Source organism: Pinus tabuliformis, chromosome 4_2 (assembly GCF_031772625.1).
Source record: "Pinus tabuliformis cultivar Carrire ecotype Pingquan chromosome 4_2, CPIR1, whole genome shotgun sequence".
Lineage (NCBI taxonomy): Eukaryota > Viridiplantae > Streptophyta > Pinopsida > Pinales > Pinaceae > Pinus > Pinus tabuliformis.
The window spans coordinates 1,159,789,703-1,159,806,884 of record NC_142304.1 but is presented as its reverse complement, the minus strand read 5'-3'; the positions used below and the strand labels follow the sequence as shown (position 1 = coordinate 1,159,806,884).

The 17,182-nt window shown below is 39.3% G+C and overlaps 1 protein-coding gene across 1 annotated transcript in view; it reads right to left on the bottom strand.

The window, feature by feature from the left end:
• The window catches only part of LOC149173783 (MLO-like protein 1), a 525,125-nt gene that overhangs the window by 85,791 nt on the left and 422,152 nt on the right, over positions 1-17,182 (bottom strand). The window contains exons 11-12 of the mRNA XM_089424731.1: positions 7,804-7,977; positions 7,576-7,611 (exon numbers count right to left, since the gene is read on the bottom strand). Of these exons, the coding sequence (XP_089280857.1) occupies positions 7,576-7,611; positions 7,804-7,977 (210 nt within the window). The remainder of the gene's footprint in view (positions 1-7,575; positions 7,612-7,803; positions 7,978-17,182) is intronic.

Below are 17,182 nucleotides of genomic sequence, written 5' to 3'. Positions count from 1 at the left end.
CTAAGTCTAAACTTAGGAAAATTAAAATATTAATGGGTATTAATCAAAATATGGGTGAGAATGATCTAGAATGCGAACCAAATCATGTTTTAATCTTAGTCGTTGATTAGAGACTTAATCTCAGTCGTTGAAGTCTTAATGAGAAAAGTATAAGAAGGAGGCTTGGGGTTCACTTAGAAACACACAGAGAGATTGAGGAAATCAATTTTCTGAGGTGACAAGTTCTCAGGAGGAAAATCGATTGGGGAGATCTTACAGCCGAGGGGCAATGAGAATCCGGGAGAAGAATTTCCAGAGTACAAGGCAGAGAGAGGAAAGAAAGAAATCCAGAGGAGGGCTGACGTTGGCCTACGCAGTAATGACATAGAGGCAATGCAGTCAGTGAAGAGAAGTCGAGTTTCTACTGAGGGAATTCGAAATTTAATTGCCAGAAGCCAAGGTGTGAGTCTGAGAGGCAAGAAAGTCGATTTCTCAGCCAACAGAAGATCTAGAGCAGAGAGGCAACGTAATACCCAGTAGGGGTGACACAGAAGATGCCCAGGGTGACGCAGTTTGATGCAAAGGCCATCAGAAGGTGACGCAGAGCCTACAGAGCTAAGGATCAGTCACTGATTCTCCAGTGACAGGGTGAGATCATTTCACCAGTCTTTTGTCTAGTATTTTCTCTGTAAAGGATTGCTAGTTGAGCATCCTAGATTTGTACTCAGAATTTTCTCCTGCATAATAATAAACCCTCAGAGCTGTTGCACCGGTTTTCGTGCATTGGGTTTTTCCGAGGACTATTTTGTCCAAAAATAAATGTGTCCTATGTATCTTGTTCTTTGATCAGTTTCCTTGTTTCATGCAAATCAAATTTAAGTAGTGTCGGTTGCAGAAGTAATTTGTTTCAATATTCAGAAGAATAACTTGATGAATAATGTATATTAAAATCAAGTAGGTGAAGTAGATTCAGATTTGCTGCAGTAGGGTTCCTTGAGGATTAAGAATTTTCAGACTTTTCTCCTATTCATCTTCTTCCAGCCAGCAGCCAAAATCCCCTAAAATCCATCGTGTAGCCAATGTGATGTGTCGCTTTATCTCTGCCACCTGCATCAGTCATATGTTTCCTCGCCCATTTGTCAACAGCACGTGTTAGAAGGTGAGTAACATGATCCAAAAGGTATGGTGTTCATTGTGCAATTAGGTGCTTATGCTTGTTTTTCCATTCGACATTTGGTATGGTTATTGGGTGACTTGGAAGAAGGAAGGGTTTTGACCATGGTTTTGTTCCCTCACCTTAAATGGGGGGTTAATCCTCAATAGCAGTCTTGTGCGACCTCTCCTATTGACCCATGGCTCTAGGAAGGGCACTACTTCGAAACATCAATTTTGGTAGCGTGGTCCCATTTTCCCATTCCGTATTTATCACTTCTCTCCACACATTACGAGCCCCATACATCATCTCCCTTCTTTGGTTCCATAGGGTGTTGGCACACCCTCTCCCTTGTCCACATATCTAGGTCGAGCCTAGAAACGTTACCCTGGATGTTAATGCAGGTGAAAGAAAATTCAAAATCATGTCATGGCCATAAGAAAAAAACAAAAAGAAAATTATGAAATGCAAAAGAATGCCCGGGACATTTACATTAGCACATGGGAAAAAGCCAAGTGTGAGCTCTACTCCTTATCATTATGGCCATCACCTAGTTCCTGGGGCCAATGTTGCCTATTTGTTAAATTGGCAACTAGGGCCAAACTCCATGTGGGTCGGCTTATTTATGGCAGCTGATATTTTTATTGGATCCCTCTCGTCGAGAGGTGTAGGATTGATCCAAAGATCATCCGATTCCGATAAGTATTTATGGAGATATGAATTTATTTTGTTTATGTAATTATTATCAAGCCGACCAGCTCTCATGTAGGCTCTAGAAGCCCAAACATCATGTCTATTCACTTATACATTTTTAGTATAAATAAAAGAGGATTTGATGTCATTTGGCAGAGATACATTATTGAGGTGATCTCCTCCTCTCCATGTCTTGGGTTTTTGGAGCAAGAGAGAGACACCATGAAAATGTACGCTGGCCTATGATGCCCTAGTTCTAACGCACAGCAATCACAGTAAACGTAATGCCATATACGCAGCCATGGTAGATGGAAGCCGCAGTAGAAGGGAGCCACAGTAAATGGAAGTTGTTGTGATACATTGCCCTAAGCCGCAGTCAACGTGAGAATCTCCTCCTAAAGAGCCGCAGTCATAACACGCAATTCACGGGCAATGACATAACGCAGCAACAGATACATATATACGCAGCATGGCAATATATATTACACACTGTACATATACTCTACAAATAGCTCAATGCATTTTCATGGAAATATCTGATATGCTATGGTGAAACCAGATACGCTGTTCAAGGAAAACAGATGCACTATTCATGGTGAAACCCTATCGCAGTAAGGGTAATAATGAAGCCACAGTCCATGCAAAAATCCGCAGTCAATATATGAAGCCACAGTTGTTCTCGCAGTCAAAGAAGAATCAGAATCCATGTGAATCTTGGATACAGGTATATGCAGATCATGGAGAATACACGCAGGCAATGACTATGTATACGCAGCAGTAATAGAGATATATACACGTTGTAATAGGACATGTTACACGCAGTTATAAGTGAAGGTTATACATTGTACTTATACGCTATTCATAGTGGGTGTGACATGTTGTTCAAGAAGCCCTAAACGCAGTTGTTGTAATATAGATACTTAGCCACAGTTCGCTGTAATGGGAACGAAATATGCATCATACGCTGTAATGGGACAACAGTATATACGCACAGCATGGAGAATACGTAGTCATCATGAAGACAACCAACGTGATGCCATCCGTTGTCATATAGACGCAGTTCATATATATATATATATACACGTTGTTCAACGATTTTCATAATAATGAAATATATATACGCTGTCCATATGCACAGAGATAACTGTTGTCAAGGCATGGAGCCGTTGTCAATTCCTGGAGCTGCAGGTAAGGGTAACAATATGTTGTCATGTGTAACGTACTGATATACGCATCAGTAGCATGGATACTATACATGATATACGCAGACATAAAAGGTGACGTATATATGTGTGTGTTGATTTTAATGGTGCAACTGTGATAAATGATGCAACGGACAACATCATGATAAATGAGATCAAGATCATGGGCAGCGTGGGTAGCATGAAGCATGATGAGATCATGGGCAGCGTGAGCAACATGATGATCATGGGCAGCATGATGGTGCTACACAGTAAGGTGCAACAAATGGACGAGATGCAGCACGATGATAGGTGGAGGAGTCACCTTGAGAATCAGTTGAAGCAGAATGTCTTCAACTGATCTCATCATGATACGATATGATCTATGCTAGATCTAGATAAGTCAAAGTATTGACTTCTGTTGTAAATGCACTCTCTGTCTCTCTCTCCTTCTCTGCTGAACTTTGAAGATAAAAGAAGATTTGATCAAAGGGTTTCCCCACACATTGTGGGGTTTGTCCCTGGCTCGCGCCATATCTTGTGTCCTCTTGTCTTGGCTTGTCTTCTGCGTTTTATATTTATGTTTTATCTGCAGTTTATCGTAATGTTGATGTGATTAACTGTGAAAATTTAAATAAATTGCTCTAGCGTAGAACATACCTAATCTTAACACTATCACATCAATAAAAGGAACACATACCCGTCCAAAACCCTAGTGGGCGATGAAAAACTCCACCTTTAAGGGGGTAATAAATGTTATACATCATTCAAAGCATGCTCTCATTTCCTAAAGCTTTGAGAAGTAAGACAAGCTTGGTCCACTTAGATACACTAATGATTATTGTACCTAATGGTGAAGATGCAACACTAGACATTGTGTGCGATTGGCAGATGGTTTTCATCATGAGCTGCGCAACTTAACTGGCGCCCATGTTCACTAGAGGAGCATTATAACACCCTATAGGTGAAGCATTGAGAGCCATGGGATTCCTATCACTTGCAGAGCATCATTCCATTCCATGGGCACCTACAACACCCCAACAATTTGCGCTTTGCCCCACATTATTCATGAGATGATGCACTTGGACCAACATGCCCCCAACTGGCATAACAATATACATGCATTTTGGCAATTTCTCTAAGGCCCAAATGAGGTTTGTCTCACCCCTTGAGACATGGGAGGGCTAGCACCATCCTCTGAGCCCTCAACATTGGAGCAGAACTAGTCTATTCTATTACCAGGAGACCCATAAGACCCATTTTGTGCCCCAAACACAAAACTAGGGTCCACAAATGATTTGCATGGAGATTTAGAGGTCAAACCCTATATTTGGATTTATGGAGCCCTCTACACACTTCTGCCACTAGAGAATCTTAATGCATGCCCTAGAAGGGCCTACGCATGCATTGCGTCAACATTTCGGCCTCTTTTGTGGGTTATTTCTTATGCTTTACGCTAGCTATGAGGTTGGCTAGTAATCTCACCTAGTTTTCCGATTATTTTACAATTTGAAGGGGTGTTTAGGCTAAATTAGACATCATTAGACATGTATGAATAGGAGATGTCATTTCACTCTCTCATCATCATCACTTGGATAATTCGGACCTCATAAGAGAATTTGTACTTGTACCTTCTTGGCTATTGGAGATTCTTGGAATGCATTTTAATGTTTGCAAGCTATTTTGGATCGTCTTTGGAGCTATTTATTTGGTGAATGGGTGGATATACTTCATTATATCTTGTAAGTTCCTATTGTTGAAGATTATAATTTTGAATTTGTCTAATGTATAGAATTGTTGCTTCTAGATTATGCTTGATTGTGCCCTAATTTGTTGAAAATAAATTTTAATGGCTATCTAGTTGAGAATTGCATATGTTACTCATTTTATAACATGTAATGAATGTGCCTAGTAGAGGAATTCTTATAACTCTGCATCAAACTCCATTTATCACTGAGTGGGTAAAAGTTGAAATCTTAATACCTAGGGCATCAAATTTCAGCCTCCTTGGCAACAGATTTGGCTTATTTATCACATCCTTGATTCCACATGCCTAAAGGACAAGGCACTAGTCCAATTCTTTGGTGATCATCTCAAAATTTTCTCCATAAATGTCTCTCCTTAAATTTGGTCCTTTTAAGGCTAAAGAGAAAAACTAGGGTTTGGAGCGAAATTTTAGGAAGGACGCTTTTGATGGCTTGAAATTTGAGAGCATAAACATCAAGAGGTAGTTCTTGGCTACCTAACTTATCAATTTGGTGGGCATCCACTCAAACTTCTTCCATAAAATATCTTGCCCTAGGTGTTGCTCTAAGAGAGAAACCCTAGTCTCTTCTCCCTCAACTTGAGGACATTCTTGAGGGTTTCATGAGCCTTGGATTAGCTGAATATCATTGAAGAAACCATTTCCCTTAGGCCTTGACCTTGAGTATACCTATTACATCGAAAACCTCAAAACCCTAGTTCTTTAACCTTGATTTCTAGGGATTTCCTTAGAGAGCTTTTTGCTTCCTTGAAGCCTTGAACCATTATTGAGTCTCTCTCTTCAATTAGCTCTAGCTTAATCACTTTGTGTCTTACACCTATCATATCCATTTTAAGTAATCTCCCTCATACCAAGACTCCTATTAGTGATAGTCTGTAAAGAGCAGGGGTTTTGGGTTGTGGTGACATTGGGCCTCTACCCCATTGTTAGCACTTTGTCTAGCTCTTGTCTTGTAGGGTTTCCCTCTCCAAGGCCTACTATATTTTGTGATAACTGTACAAATGCCAAGCTCCAAGGTGATGTTATCCATAAGCAACACTCCAAATGCAAGGACACACTATGAAATGTGTCCAATGCTCCTAAAAACCACCATAGGCTCCATTGATCCTCATAAGCCATGGACTCCATTGGTTCCACTCCCCTTGCATGAATATTGTTGCAACCCAACCATCCCAAACCCATCTCCAAGCTTCCATACAAGATCCAATCTACTCTATGATGTGTAGGGCCTAATTCTCTCTTCTATGATGCAAAATGCTAGGGTATTCTACAAGCAAGCAACCCTCTCAATGAGGCCATCATAAAGGAAGTCAACCAAGCTATCAAGAGAACTCCAATTCCCTAGGGAATAATGCCAAGAAAGTGCCCAATCCAAGTCAAACAACCACTAAGTAAACCATCTCCAATATGCCAATCCATCATGGACCATCACTCGTGTAAATCCATCACAAACAATGTACCCCAATCTCATGAAGCACTCCCAAACATGGTGTAACCACTTTCAAATTAACCTGAAAGCTAAAAAATACAAGGGATTGTAAAACAATCATTCTTAAATACACATAAGGTTAAAAGATATTTTGAAGAAATTATAATGGATTCATAAGAGGGATGACACCCATCTAAATGTGTGTAAATAAATTCTTCATAGCAAGGCCCTTGCTGTTCCAACGTCCAAGTCCACAAAACTTTTATTTCAACGAAATAAAGTATGGTCTAGTTGTCGGTCATTCCCACATCATAACTCCAACTCTAGGTTTTTGCCAATCTCAAACCAAGGAAATTTTTGAACACTTCTAGTTGTTTACCTCTTTGTTGAATATTCAATGCAATGCTGTCATTTCATTCTGAATTTACGAACACTGTGAGTTTAGTTTTGAGGAGTTAATTTAGCTAATCTGATCGCAGACCTAGTCCTCGATTATGAGTTTCTCTGTATCTATCATGAATGCTGAACTGGATTTCATGAAAAAAACAAGTGTAGGAGTTATTACAATTAATATATATTTTTTTAAATTAAGGCTACATATAAAACCCAACAAACTCGAACAACTTATAAATCAGGGCTTTATGCCTATCAGGGCTTGAACCTGGGTCACTAACATGGTGAGACCCTATCTCAACTAGCCCACCAGCCCCCTTTTATTAGATAGTTATCATACCAATCTCCATAACTCCTATCCAATTAACAAACCTTCCCAAGTAGAATGCAATCCAGTAGCCTAAGCAAAGCACAAAAAAGCTTCAAATGAATTTCGATGGCTGTAGCTACATTTACCACTTTGATTTTAAAGGACTCTTTTCTAAAATCAGGAGACGTAGGAGCAGTTCTTAAAAGAAGGCAAACAAATAATGTATGAAGAAAGAATTCAAAGAAAATTGAAAGGTCAAATATACATACTGCATAAATACGAAGGTCTATTTCAGTAATGTGCTAAGATATACAACACAAATTTTAACAATTTTAGAAGTTTGAGAATTTAGAGTTTTCAGGTAAATATCTTTGAACATCGTCAAGAACACAAGATGAGATTCTGTTTCAACAAAAAGACAAAAAAAACACTAATGAAAGAATGTAGTAAGGTTTCTAGACCAGACAACCAATGTGTGCTGACAAGGCAGAAATTATTCTATTATATTAATGTTAGTGGTCATGTCTTGGATGGCCCTAATTGATAATTGCAACACATGGGGCACAACCAGAAAATAGCATAAAATCTACTTTTGTGGATAGACTATCTAAACCTGCAACACTAAATGTCAGGTATATAGAGCAAAAAACAAAGAGTTTTTTGTATTCTTACCAGTATCCAGAAGAAAAATGCGATTTCAAAAGCGTTCTGCCAACAAGAAGAAGTAAAGGCATTACAATTTCTCTATAATCCAGAATAGATCTACAAATAAATATAATTTAAGGATGCCCCAGCATGTCTCCCTTTATCTCAACATTTTCACTTATTCATGAAAACTAAACACCCAAATTCAGATTACTTATAACAATTCTGAGTTACAGGGCATTAGTCATTAATTACCTGAAAAAGAATAAAGTGAATTAAATAGAGAACTAGTTTAGGCTTTCCAAACCAAAAGAGCTCATCCGAAGGCTGAATAACAATATCACTTTCTACAACAGTGTGCTTCTCTGCAACTTCTTGGGCTAGCTGAATAATGATATGCTCCAGTTTTGTACCCACAGCTAGTAAAAGCTGTCGACAATTTTCATCTAATCAGGTTTTTCAAAGAATATCATATGCTTCCTAGATTGGTTCAAAATATAAGGTGAATACCATGAACATTAAGTATGTAACAAACATAAGCAAGTTATACAAAGCATGCATATATAAGAGCTCATGTACGGGATAATAAGTCATTGAATGTTTTTGAGTGGATATCATGAAGTCGTGGCTTAACAGTATTTTAAACAACAGAAAACGTATGTTTCTGGTCAGAGTTAAATGGGTACTCATAAAACAAGTATACATATGATACAGATGAAGAGTTAATCTCAGATTATTGGCATCTGGAACAAGCAATAATGTATGTTAGCCACCAAAGTGGGTGACCACAAAGGAAAAAAAAAATCTCCCATCGTCTCTTCAAGCCGGCCAACCAGCAGCCCCTGCAGCCACCACTAGCCAAAGATGATGTGCCATTCATATCTCTGCCACCTGCATCAGTCATATGTCTTCTCACCCACCTCATAGAAGCACATGATGATGGTGAGGTTCTTATCAAAAGGTACTTTATTCATTTAACAATCGGGTGCTTATGCTTGTTTGTATTTGGGCTTTTTTCATGGAATGTGAGGTGACCTAGAAGGAGAGGTTTTGACCATGATCTTGTTCCCTCACCTTAAATGGGGGGTTAATTTTCGATCCTAGTCCAATGGGACCTCCCCTAATGGCTCAACGGGTATAGGAGGGGCACTAATTGGGAAGCCCTGATTGAGATAGTGTGTTCCATCTATCCCTATTCCATACTTAACCCTTTTGTCTTACATTACAAGCCCTATATTCCACCTCCATTCTTCGCGTTCAACTGACCATTGGTTCTCTGATATTTGGCACCCATACATCCCCATACCTAGGTAGGGCACAAAACTTGGCCCTAAGAGGTTGATACAAGTAAAAGAAAAGGAAAAGCAAATAATGCCCATAAAAGAAAAATAAAAGAATATCAAAATGCAAAAAATGCCTAAGACATACACATTAGCATGTGGGCAAAAGCCTAGCATGAACTCTACCTCATCCCTTATGGCCATCGTTGCCACCTAATCCACACCTACGCTAACATGGAGAAATCTTTAATCCACTTGGTGTGGCCTTGGGGGTGTTGCACTTTTTTTGTCAAAGTTCAAGGAAGCAGATATGCCAAAGATTTTTCAAGTGATCGAATCATCTTTCAGAAGTTATATGTGTCATTGTAAACCCATTCTGCAAGTTTTGTAATGTAAATGATGCTAGTAAGGCCATCAATGTATGTAACAACCTAGGTAAGCCTATTATTTTGGCGATAATATCATCCTGGGAAGTTTTTTGTTTCACTGACTCATTTGTGTTTCTAAACACGGATGGTTGGCAGAGTTTTTCCCTCCAACCTCACCCCAAAACTAGGGTGGAATTTGTCATCAAAATCTTAGGTGAGTCCTAGTGTTTTAGTCGAGTCTTATATAAAAGTGATTTGGGAATAATTTAAGTTAATTGACTAAATTATTTTATTACAAATCACTTGGTCTACTAGATCATATTGGGTCACAGAATTGGGTATGTATTATGAGGGTCTAAGTCGAATGGGTGTTGGCCCTTTGATAGTTGAATTGTAATAAGATTATGTAAAATTATTATATTCCATGGTCTCTCGATATCAGAAACCATGGCTAAAGTATTTGAGGGTGGAAAAAATAATTAATCCCCTCTTAAGTCAATTAATTAATTTTTCTTGCAAAATAAAAATTTAATCCTAAGCCAAAAAATTAATTAATTAGAGTCAAATTAAAATGTATTAGGGAAATTAAATTCTCCAAGAGGAAAATTTGTGAGTATCAAAAGAATTAATTTTTGGAGGTCCTCCACCAAGGAAATATTGGATATTCCAAGAAATATTTGACCGTTGGACCTTGGTGGTTAAGTCAAAGTCAAAGTTTTGAGGAAATTAGCTCAAAAGAATTAATTTTGAGCTAATAAAAAAGGAATTCAATGAAAAATTCGAAAATCCCTCAACAATAAAAATTCAATAGCTAAAATTAAAATATCATCAAGGGTTTATCAATGGTCGAGATTATTTTGACAAGGATCAAGCCAACTAGCCGTTATTTTCCACTTGGAGGATTTATCTATAAATTAGAGAGTCATTTGAGTCTCTAGGATATCTTATGTCTGGTTGAGAAATTGCTGCTGAAACATTCATATTAACTATTTGTGAAAAATTCTAACAGAAATCCTATTACTACAGTAACTGATTTATTTCACCTACTTACTATTCCCAATAAGTTATTTATGAACTTCCTTCAGTAAACATTAAAATAAATTCTACTGCAGATATCACATCATTATACATAATTAAATATATGCACAAGAATCAATCACATCAACACAGTTATTTTTGGACAATTGTTCCCGGAAAAAACCAATGCGGGAAAACCGGTGCAGCAGAGGAGGGTTTTATTAATCTTCAGAAGCAATTGCTTTTATAGAAAAATTTACATAGACACTAGGAGAAAACACCTAAGGCTTTTTCTCTGAGACTTTCTGACACCCTAGAGAGCTTCCTTTCTCTACTGTGTCAGCCCTGCGTCATTCTGTGTGGCTCTACACAGCTTTGGTCCCTCTCTGCGTCATCCCTGCATCTCTCTGATCTGCGTCTCTTCTTCTGCGCTATCTCTTAGATTCCCCGCATCACTTCTTCTAAGCTCCCTTGGCTGCTACTAATCCCCCTTCTTCCTCCACCCTACAACTCTCCCTCTAAACTCGATCTCCTTCTCTTTGAGAATCGATTTTCCTTGAGATATTGAGTATCTGTTGGTGTGTCTCCAAATGAGCCTCAAGTCTTCTCTTATAATTTTGTTGTCGAAGAATCAACAGCCGAGATTAAGTCTTTAATCAACGGCTAAGAATAAAACAGACTTGATCCTCGTCTCTTAAAAGCTTCTCATCCTTATTTTTATTAACACCCATTAATATTTTTATTTTCCTAAGTTTAGACTTAGGAACCCATTAAAAATATTAATTATTTTAATAACTCCTCATCCGGATGGAATTTCACGAAACGATTTTTGAAACTTGGAGATCTCATGTGCCTTAGCCTCTCCACCAATTTTCATGGCTAGAGCACATCCGATGCTACCACAAGTCAACACTCCCTCTTAGCGAGGAATGTGCTCTAGTAATGCTTCACCATTGGAAACATCATACTGATCCTCTACACCAGTGCCTGTGTTGATGTCTGGCCTGCTGCCTTACATCATCTGCACTGCTACTTCCTGTACTGCTACCCATGACACTGCTACTGCCATTGCTACATTTTTACTGCAACTCCCTCTCAATATGCTGCATCATGTTGCCCATATCACCACCACCTAACTGTTGCACTACATCCCCTGATTCTTATCCATTTCTGCCATTGAAATGGATTCTTTACCATCCCGTCTTCTCCCTGAAACAAACGAAATTTTTCCTTCCTAGGGCTTTGGTGAGGATGTTCGCCACCTGTTCTCCTGTAGGAGTGTAGCTCAATTGTACTGCTCCTCGTTGGACACAGTCTCTGACAAAGTGACATCTAATATCAATGTGCTTTGACCGATCATGAAACTCTCATTATCACACATGATCTTGGTCGCATCCATCCTTCTACTGAATAGGTTCACAAGCAATTTTCTAAGCCATATGGCTTCACACGAAGTTGTGCTAGCGGCCATATATTCTTCTTCAGCTGAGCTCAGAGCTACAGATTTTTGTTTCCTACTGCACCAGGAAGTCATTCTCGATCCAATGTTGAAACAGTACCTAGTGGTACTTTTCCGATCTACTGAATTTCTAGCCCAATCTGCGTCAATGAACCCACCCAGTCTGATATCATTGCCTCTGGTGTACAATAGTCCATGCTCGATTTTTCCTTGTATATACCTGAGAACATGTTTGGCTACTGCCCAATGCGCCCTCTTAGGTTCCACCATGAACTGGCTGAGGGTGTTGACAACGTAACAAATGTCTGGCCTGATATTGACTAGATACATTAGGGATCCTATGAGTTGTCTGTATAAAGTGGGATCAACATCTTTATCTTTTGATGCATCAATTTTCTTCTAGTTGGTGATCATTAGAATAGCCATAGGCCTACAGTCCTGCATCCTGAATCTCTTCAGGATTTCTTTAGCATATCTCCCTTGTCCAAGGAAGATCTCACCCTTTTGCTGCCAAACTTCCAACCCTAGGAAATAATGCATCTGTCCCAAATCCTTCATGTTGAATTATGTGGCTAGATTCTTCTTGCAGTCCTCGATGAGCCTGGATGATCCTGTCAAGAAGAGATCATCCATATATAATACTAGGACTAGAGGCTCATTCTCTACTACCAGATAGTAGAGATTGGGATCTGCATCACTCTTAACGAACCCAATCTTTTGCAAGTAGCTATCAATTCGACCATACCATGCTCTAGGTGCCTGTTTAAGCCCATACAAGGCTTTCTTTAATCTACATACATGAGATTTCTTCTCATGTGTCTCAAAGCCGTCTGGTTGTTCAATGTATACTTCCTCTTTTATCACTCCGTTCAAGAATGTCGTCTTGACATCCATCTAATGAAACTCCCACCCCATCTGTGCTGCGAGAGATATCGCGGTTCACATAGATGTATACCTAGCTACTAGGGCAAAGGTCCCTTCGTAGTCTATTCCTTCCTTCTAAACATACCCCTTAGCCACAAACCTGGCTTTGTATTTCTCCACAATATCGTTTGCAGCATATTTGATCTTGTAGATCCATCTCGAACCTACCACTGATCTGTCATGAGGCCTAGGCGCTACTTCCCAAACATCATTCACCATTACAGAGTTGTATTCCTCCACCATCGCATCCACCCATACTTGATGCTGAACGGCCTCCTGAAAACTAAAGGGTTCCCCAACCTGAGCTACTAAGGCCCGGTATCTATCTGGTTGTCTTCACTCCCTTTTACTATTCCTGGGTGCACCATTGAAATCTTTTGCATCCAATAGAATCTGTCAGAGTTCTCAGCTTGTTCTTCCTCTGGTAGTCGGTGCATCTGGCAGCTCTTCCTCTTCCTGTGATTCCTCTTATTCTGAAGGAGAATTTCTAGTACTAGCTTCCGCTGGTTGAAGTGGTTTGACCAATGGTTCATCTTTTGACTGCTCCTCAAAAGGCATTTCTCGAGATTTTTTGAAAACTCTATCCTCCATGAACTTCACATCTCACCGAACTACTACCTTCCTGCTCCCCGGAAGATAGACTCTATATGCCTTAGCATTCTCGCTATATCCCACAAGATATCCTTTCTCTACAGTTTGATCTAACTTCTTCCTCTTCTCCTCGGGTATACGGCAATATGCTAAACTCCCAAATATCCTGAAATGACTAACTTTATGTGTCTTCTCGGTGAACACCTGCTCTAGAGTAATCTTGCCCAATGCTCTATGAGGAGTTCTATTCTGGACATAGACTCCTATGTTGCATGCTTCCTGATCATACATCATTGCCCTAGCTGCTTCCACAATAGTCATGTTCTTCCTTTCTGCTACTCCATTCTGCTCCAGATTGTAGGGAGTTGTCCACTCTCTTTTGATGCCCTCCCTAGCGTAAAAATCGGTGAATTCCTTGTCAACATACTCTCCACCATTGTCTAAGCGCAACACTTTTATCTTCTTTCCTATCAGATTCTCCATTAGAGCCTTCAACTCTTTGAAACGACAAAAAAACTCATCTTTGGCTTTCAAAAAGCAGATCAAAGTCTTCCTAGAATGGTCATCGATGAAGGTGACGAAGTATTCGGCACCACTAAGAGATTTTGTGAACATCAGTCCGCAGATATCTGAATGTATCAATCCTAGTACACTCTTGGCCCTATTGTTACTTCTAGGAAACACTGCTTTGGCATACTTGCCCAGAGCACACCCTCTGCATACATCATCTCGCTCAGTACTAAGATCTGGAACTCCTGTTACAGTTTTTCTGAGAATTCTCAAAGCCCCATGGTGCAAATGTCCCATCCTTTTGTGCCATAGTTCATTCAAATCCTTGTCTCCATTACTGCCTATCAGTGCCATTGGTGATTCTAGTTGCAACCTGTACAACTTGTTACTTCTAATTCCAATCTAGACCTTCTTTTTCCAACTCGATTGTTTGACGTATACTTTCTCCTTAATCAAGAAATTGTCATAGCCCTTGATTTGAAGTTGAGATATGGAAAGCAAGTTCATCCCCAGTCCTAGCACATGCAGCACATTGGTAGCTCAGACCCACTCTTCTGTTTCAGTTTGAAAAACTATAGTATCTTTCCCTACTAGACTACACTTTGCCTTATTCCCCATGGTGATCTGAAAATTCATCATTTCTTCTTGATAATCTGAAAAACATTCTCGAATTCCTATCATATGCCAGGAATCTCCACTATCTATATACCAAACCCCCGAGGCGGCAGAGCTTGCTGCACAAGCAACTTCTTCTTCCAATCTGGAAGCCAACATAGAATAATCGTAATTTCTGTCTCTTGTGCATTCATCTGAAAATCTGCACGAGTCTCTTGAAGTGGATGCCTTTGCATCATTTTCCTAATTGATTTTCCTTTCCTGTCGCCGAATCTTTCCTTTGATACCATGTGAAAATTTCTAAACAGAAATTCTATTACTGCAGTAACTGATTTATTTCACTTACTTATTATTCCCAGTAAGTTATTTATGAACTTCCTTCAGTAAATATTAAAATAAATTCAATTACAGATATCACATCATTATACAGAATTAAATATATGCACAAGAATCAATCACATCAACACAGTGATTTTTGGACAATTGTCCCCGGAAAAAGAATAATGTGGGAAAACCAGTGCAACAGAGGAGAGTTTTATTAATCTTCAGCAACAATCGCTTTTACAGAAAAATTTACATAGACACTGGGAGAAAACACTTGAGACTTTTTCTCGGAGACTTTTTGACACCCTAGAGAGCTTCCTTCCTCTACTGTGTCAGCCCTCTGTCATTCTACGTGGCTCTGCGCACCTTTGGTCCCTCTCTATGTCATCCCTGTGTCTCTTCTTCTGCACTGTCTCTTAGAGTCCCTGTGTCACTTCTTCTAATCTCCACTGACTGCTGCTAATCCCCCATCTTCCTCCACCCTGCAACTCTCCCTCTAAAATCGATCTCCTTCTCTTTGAGAATCGATTTTCCTTGAGATACTGAGTATCTGTTGGTGTGTCTCCAAATGACCCTCAAGTCTTCTCTTATACTTTTCTTGTCGACGAATCAACAACCGAGATTAAGTCTTTAATCAATGGCTAAGATTAAAACAGAATTGATCCTTGTCTCTTAGAAGCTTCTCATCCTTATCTTTATTAATACCCATTAATATTTTTATTTTCCTAAGTTTAGATTTAGGAACCCAATAAAAATATTAATTATTTTAATAACTTCTCATCCGGATGGAATTTCCCAAAATGATTTCTGGGACTTGGAGATCTCATGTGCCTTAGCCTCTCCACCAATTTTCATGGTTAAAGCACATCCGATGCTACCACAAATCAACACTATTGTCCCGCTGAGAACTATTTTTCTATCATAATAAAGACTTTTGGGTGCAATTCAAGGTGTTCCATGTTCATTTATTTGTGGTGTGTACTAACTACGGGCTTTCCTATGTTGTACTGATAAATGGTAAGATCTGGTTTTCATTAGATGGAGATAAAATCATTCTATTGATAGTTTTTGGCTAAACCTAGGTGATTTGATTCGCCATATGATTAACAACTTGTCTTGAGATAAATACATAGAGTTTGCAGGTACTTCAGTCCTTGGTCTCCAAGTTCACAAACTGTGGGCAGGAACCATTTTGCTTGGCTCCCAAATATTTGTGTTATGGATTTAATCATCGCTAAGGCTATAGTAAGCATTGGGCTTCTAAATTTGTTTTATCCATTCATTAAAGAAAACACTCCTTAATTGTTAAGTTATGGTATGTTCTATGCTTATAACAATTTACTTCTTTTTCTTATTATATTCCATATATTAGCAATCACATGTACATAAAGTAAAGTGCAGATAGAACATTAAACGATCGACAGAAAACAAGCCAAGACAAGAGACACAAGATGTGGCATCTAGCCAGGGACAAACCCCACAATGTGTGGGGAAACCCTTTGATCAAATCTTCTTTTATCTTCAATAATTCAGCAGAGAGAAATAGTACAATAAATTTGATTTATATCAGCAATAGCAAACCCTAGATCAGCAACATCAGCATTAGCAGCTTCATCATCAAAACTAGGGCAGACGATATCTCGCAAACCGTCCATCGGATTGGCTTGATTCCACCACCAAAAGTTGCAGCCTTCAGAGGAGGTTCAAATGAACCTACAGTACAGTTTTGATGAGGAGATATTCAGGTCCACGCAGGTCAAAGTTTGGATCTGCAGTTGCAGCTTCAGTTTCAGCAGCTTCCTTCAAACTAGGGCAGTTGATATCTCGCAAACCGTCCGTCGGATTGGCTTGATTCCACCACCAAAAGTTGCAGCCTTCAGAGGAGGTTCAGATGAACCTACAACGCAGTTTTGATGAGGAGATCTTCAGGTCCACGCAGGTCAAAGTTTGAATCCGCAGTTGCAGCTTCAGTTTCAGCAGCTTCCTTCAAACTAGGGCAGTCGATATCTCGCAAACTATCCATCAGATTGGCTTGATTCCACCACCAAAAGTTGCAGCCTTCAGAGGAGGTTCAGATGAACCTATAGCGCAGTTCTGATGAGGAGATCTTCAGGTCCACGCAGGTCAAAGTTTGGATCTACAGTTGCATCTTCAGGTTCAGCAGCTTCCTTCCACATGTGTGAGAGAGAGACCCTTTTTTGCGCAATAGAGAAGAGACTCTTTTCTGCGCAATAGAGAGAGAGAGAGATGTGATGAGATGAGTGAGTACAAATGAGGAAAAGTCCTCCTGTATTTATACACAACGTTGATGTTTGAATAGATGCGACTATTGGGCTTTTGAGCCTACATGAGTTGTAGGTCAGCTTGATAATAATTCCATAATCAAAATAAATTCATATCTCCATAAATACTTATCAGAATCGAATGATCTTTAAATCAATCTACACCTCTCAACGAGAGGAATCTAATAAAAATAGTATTAGCCATGAATAAGCTAACTCACATGAAGTTTGGCTCTAGTTGCCAATTTAACACTCGCTCTCAAC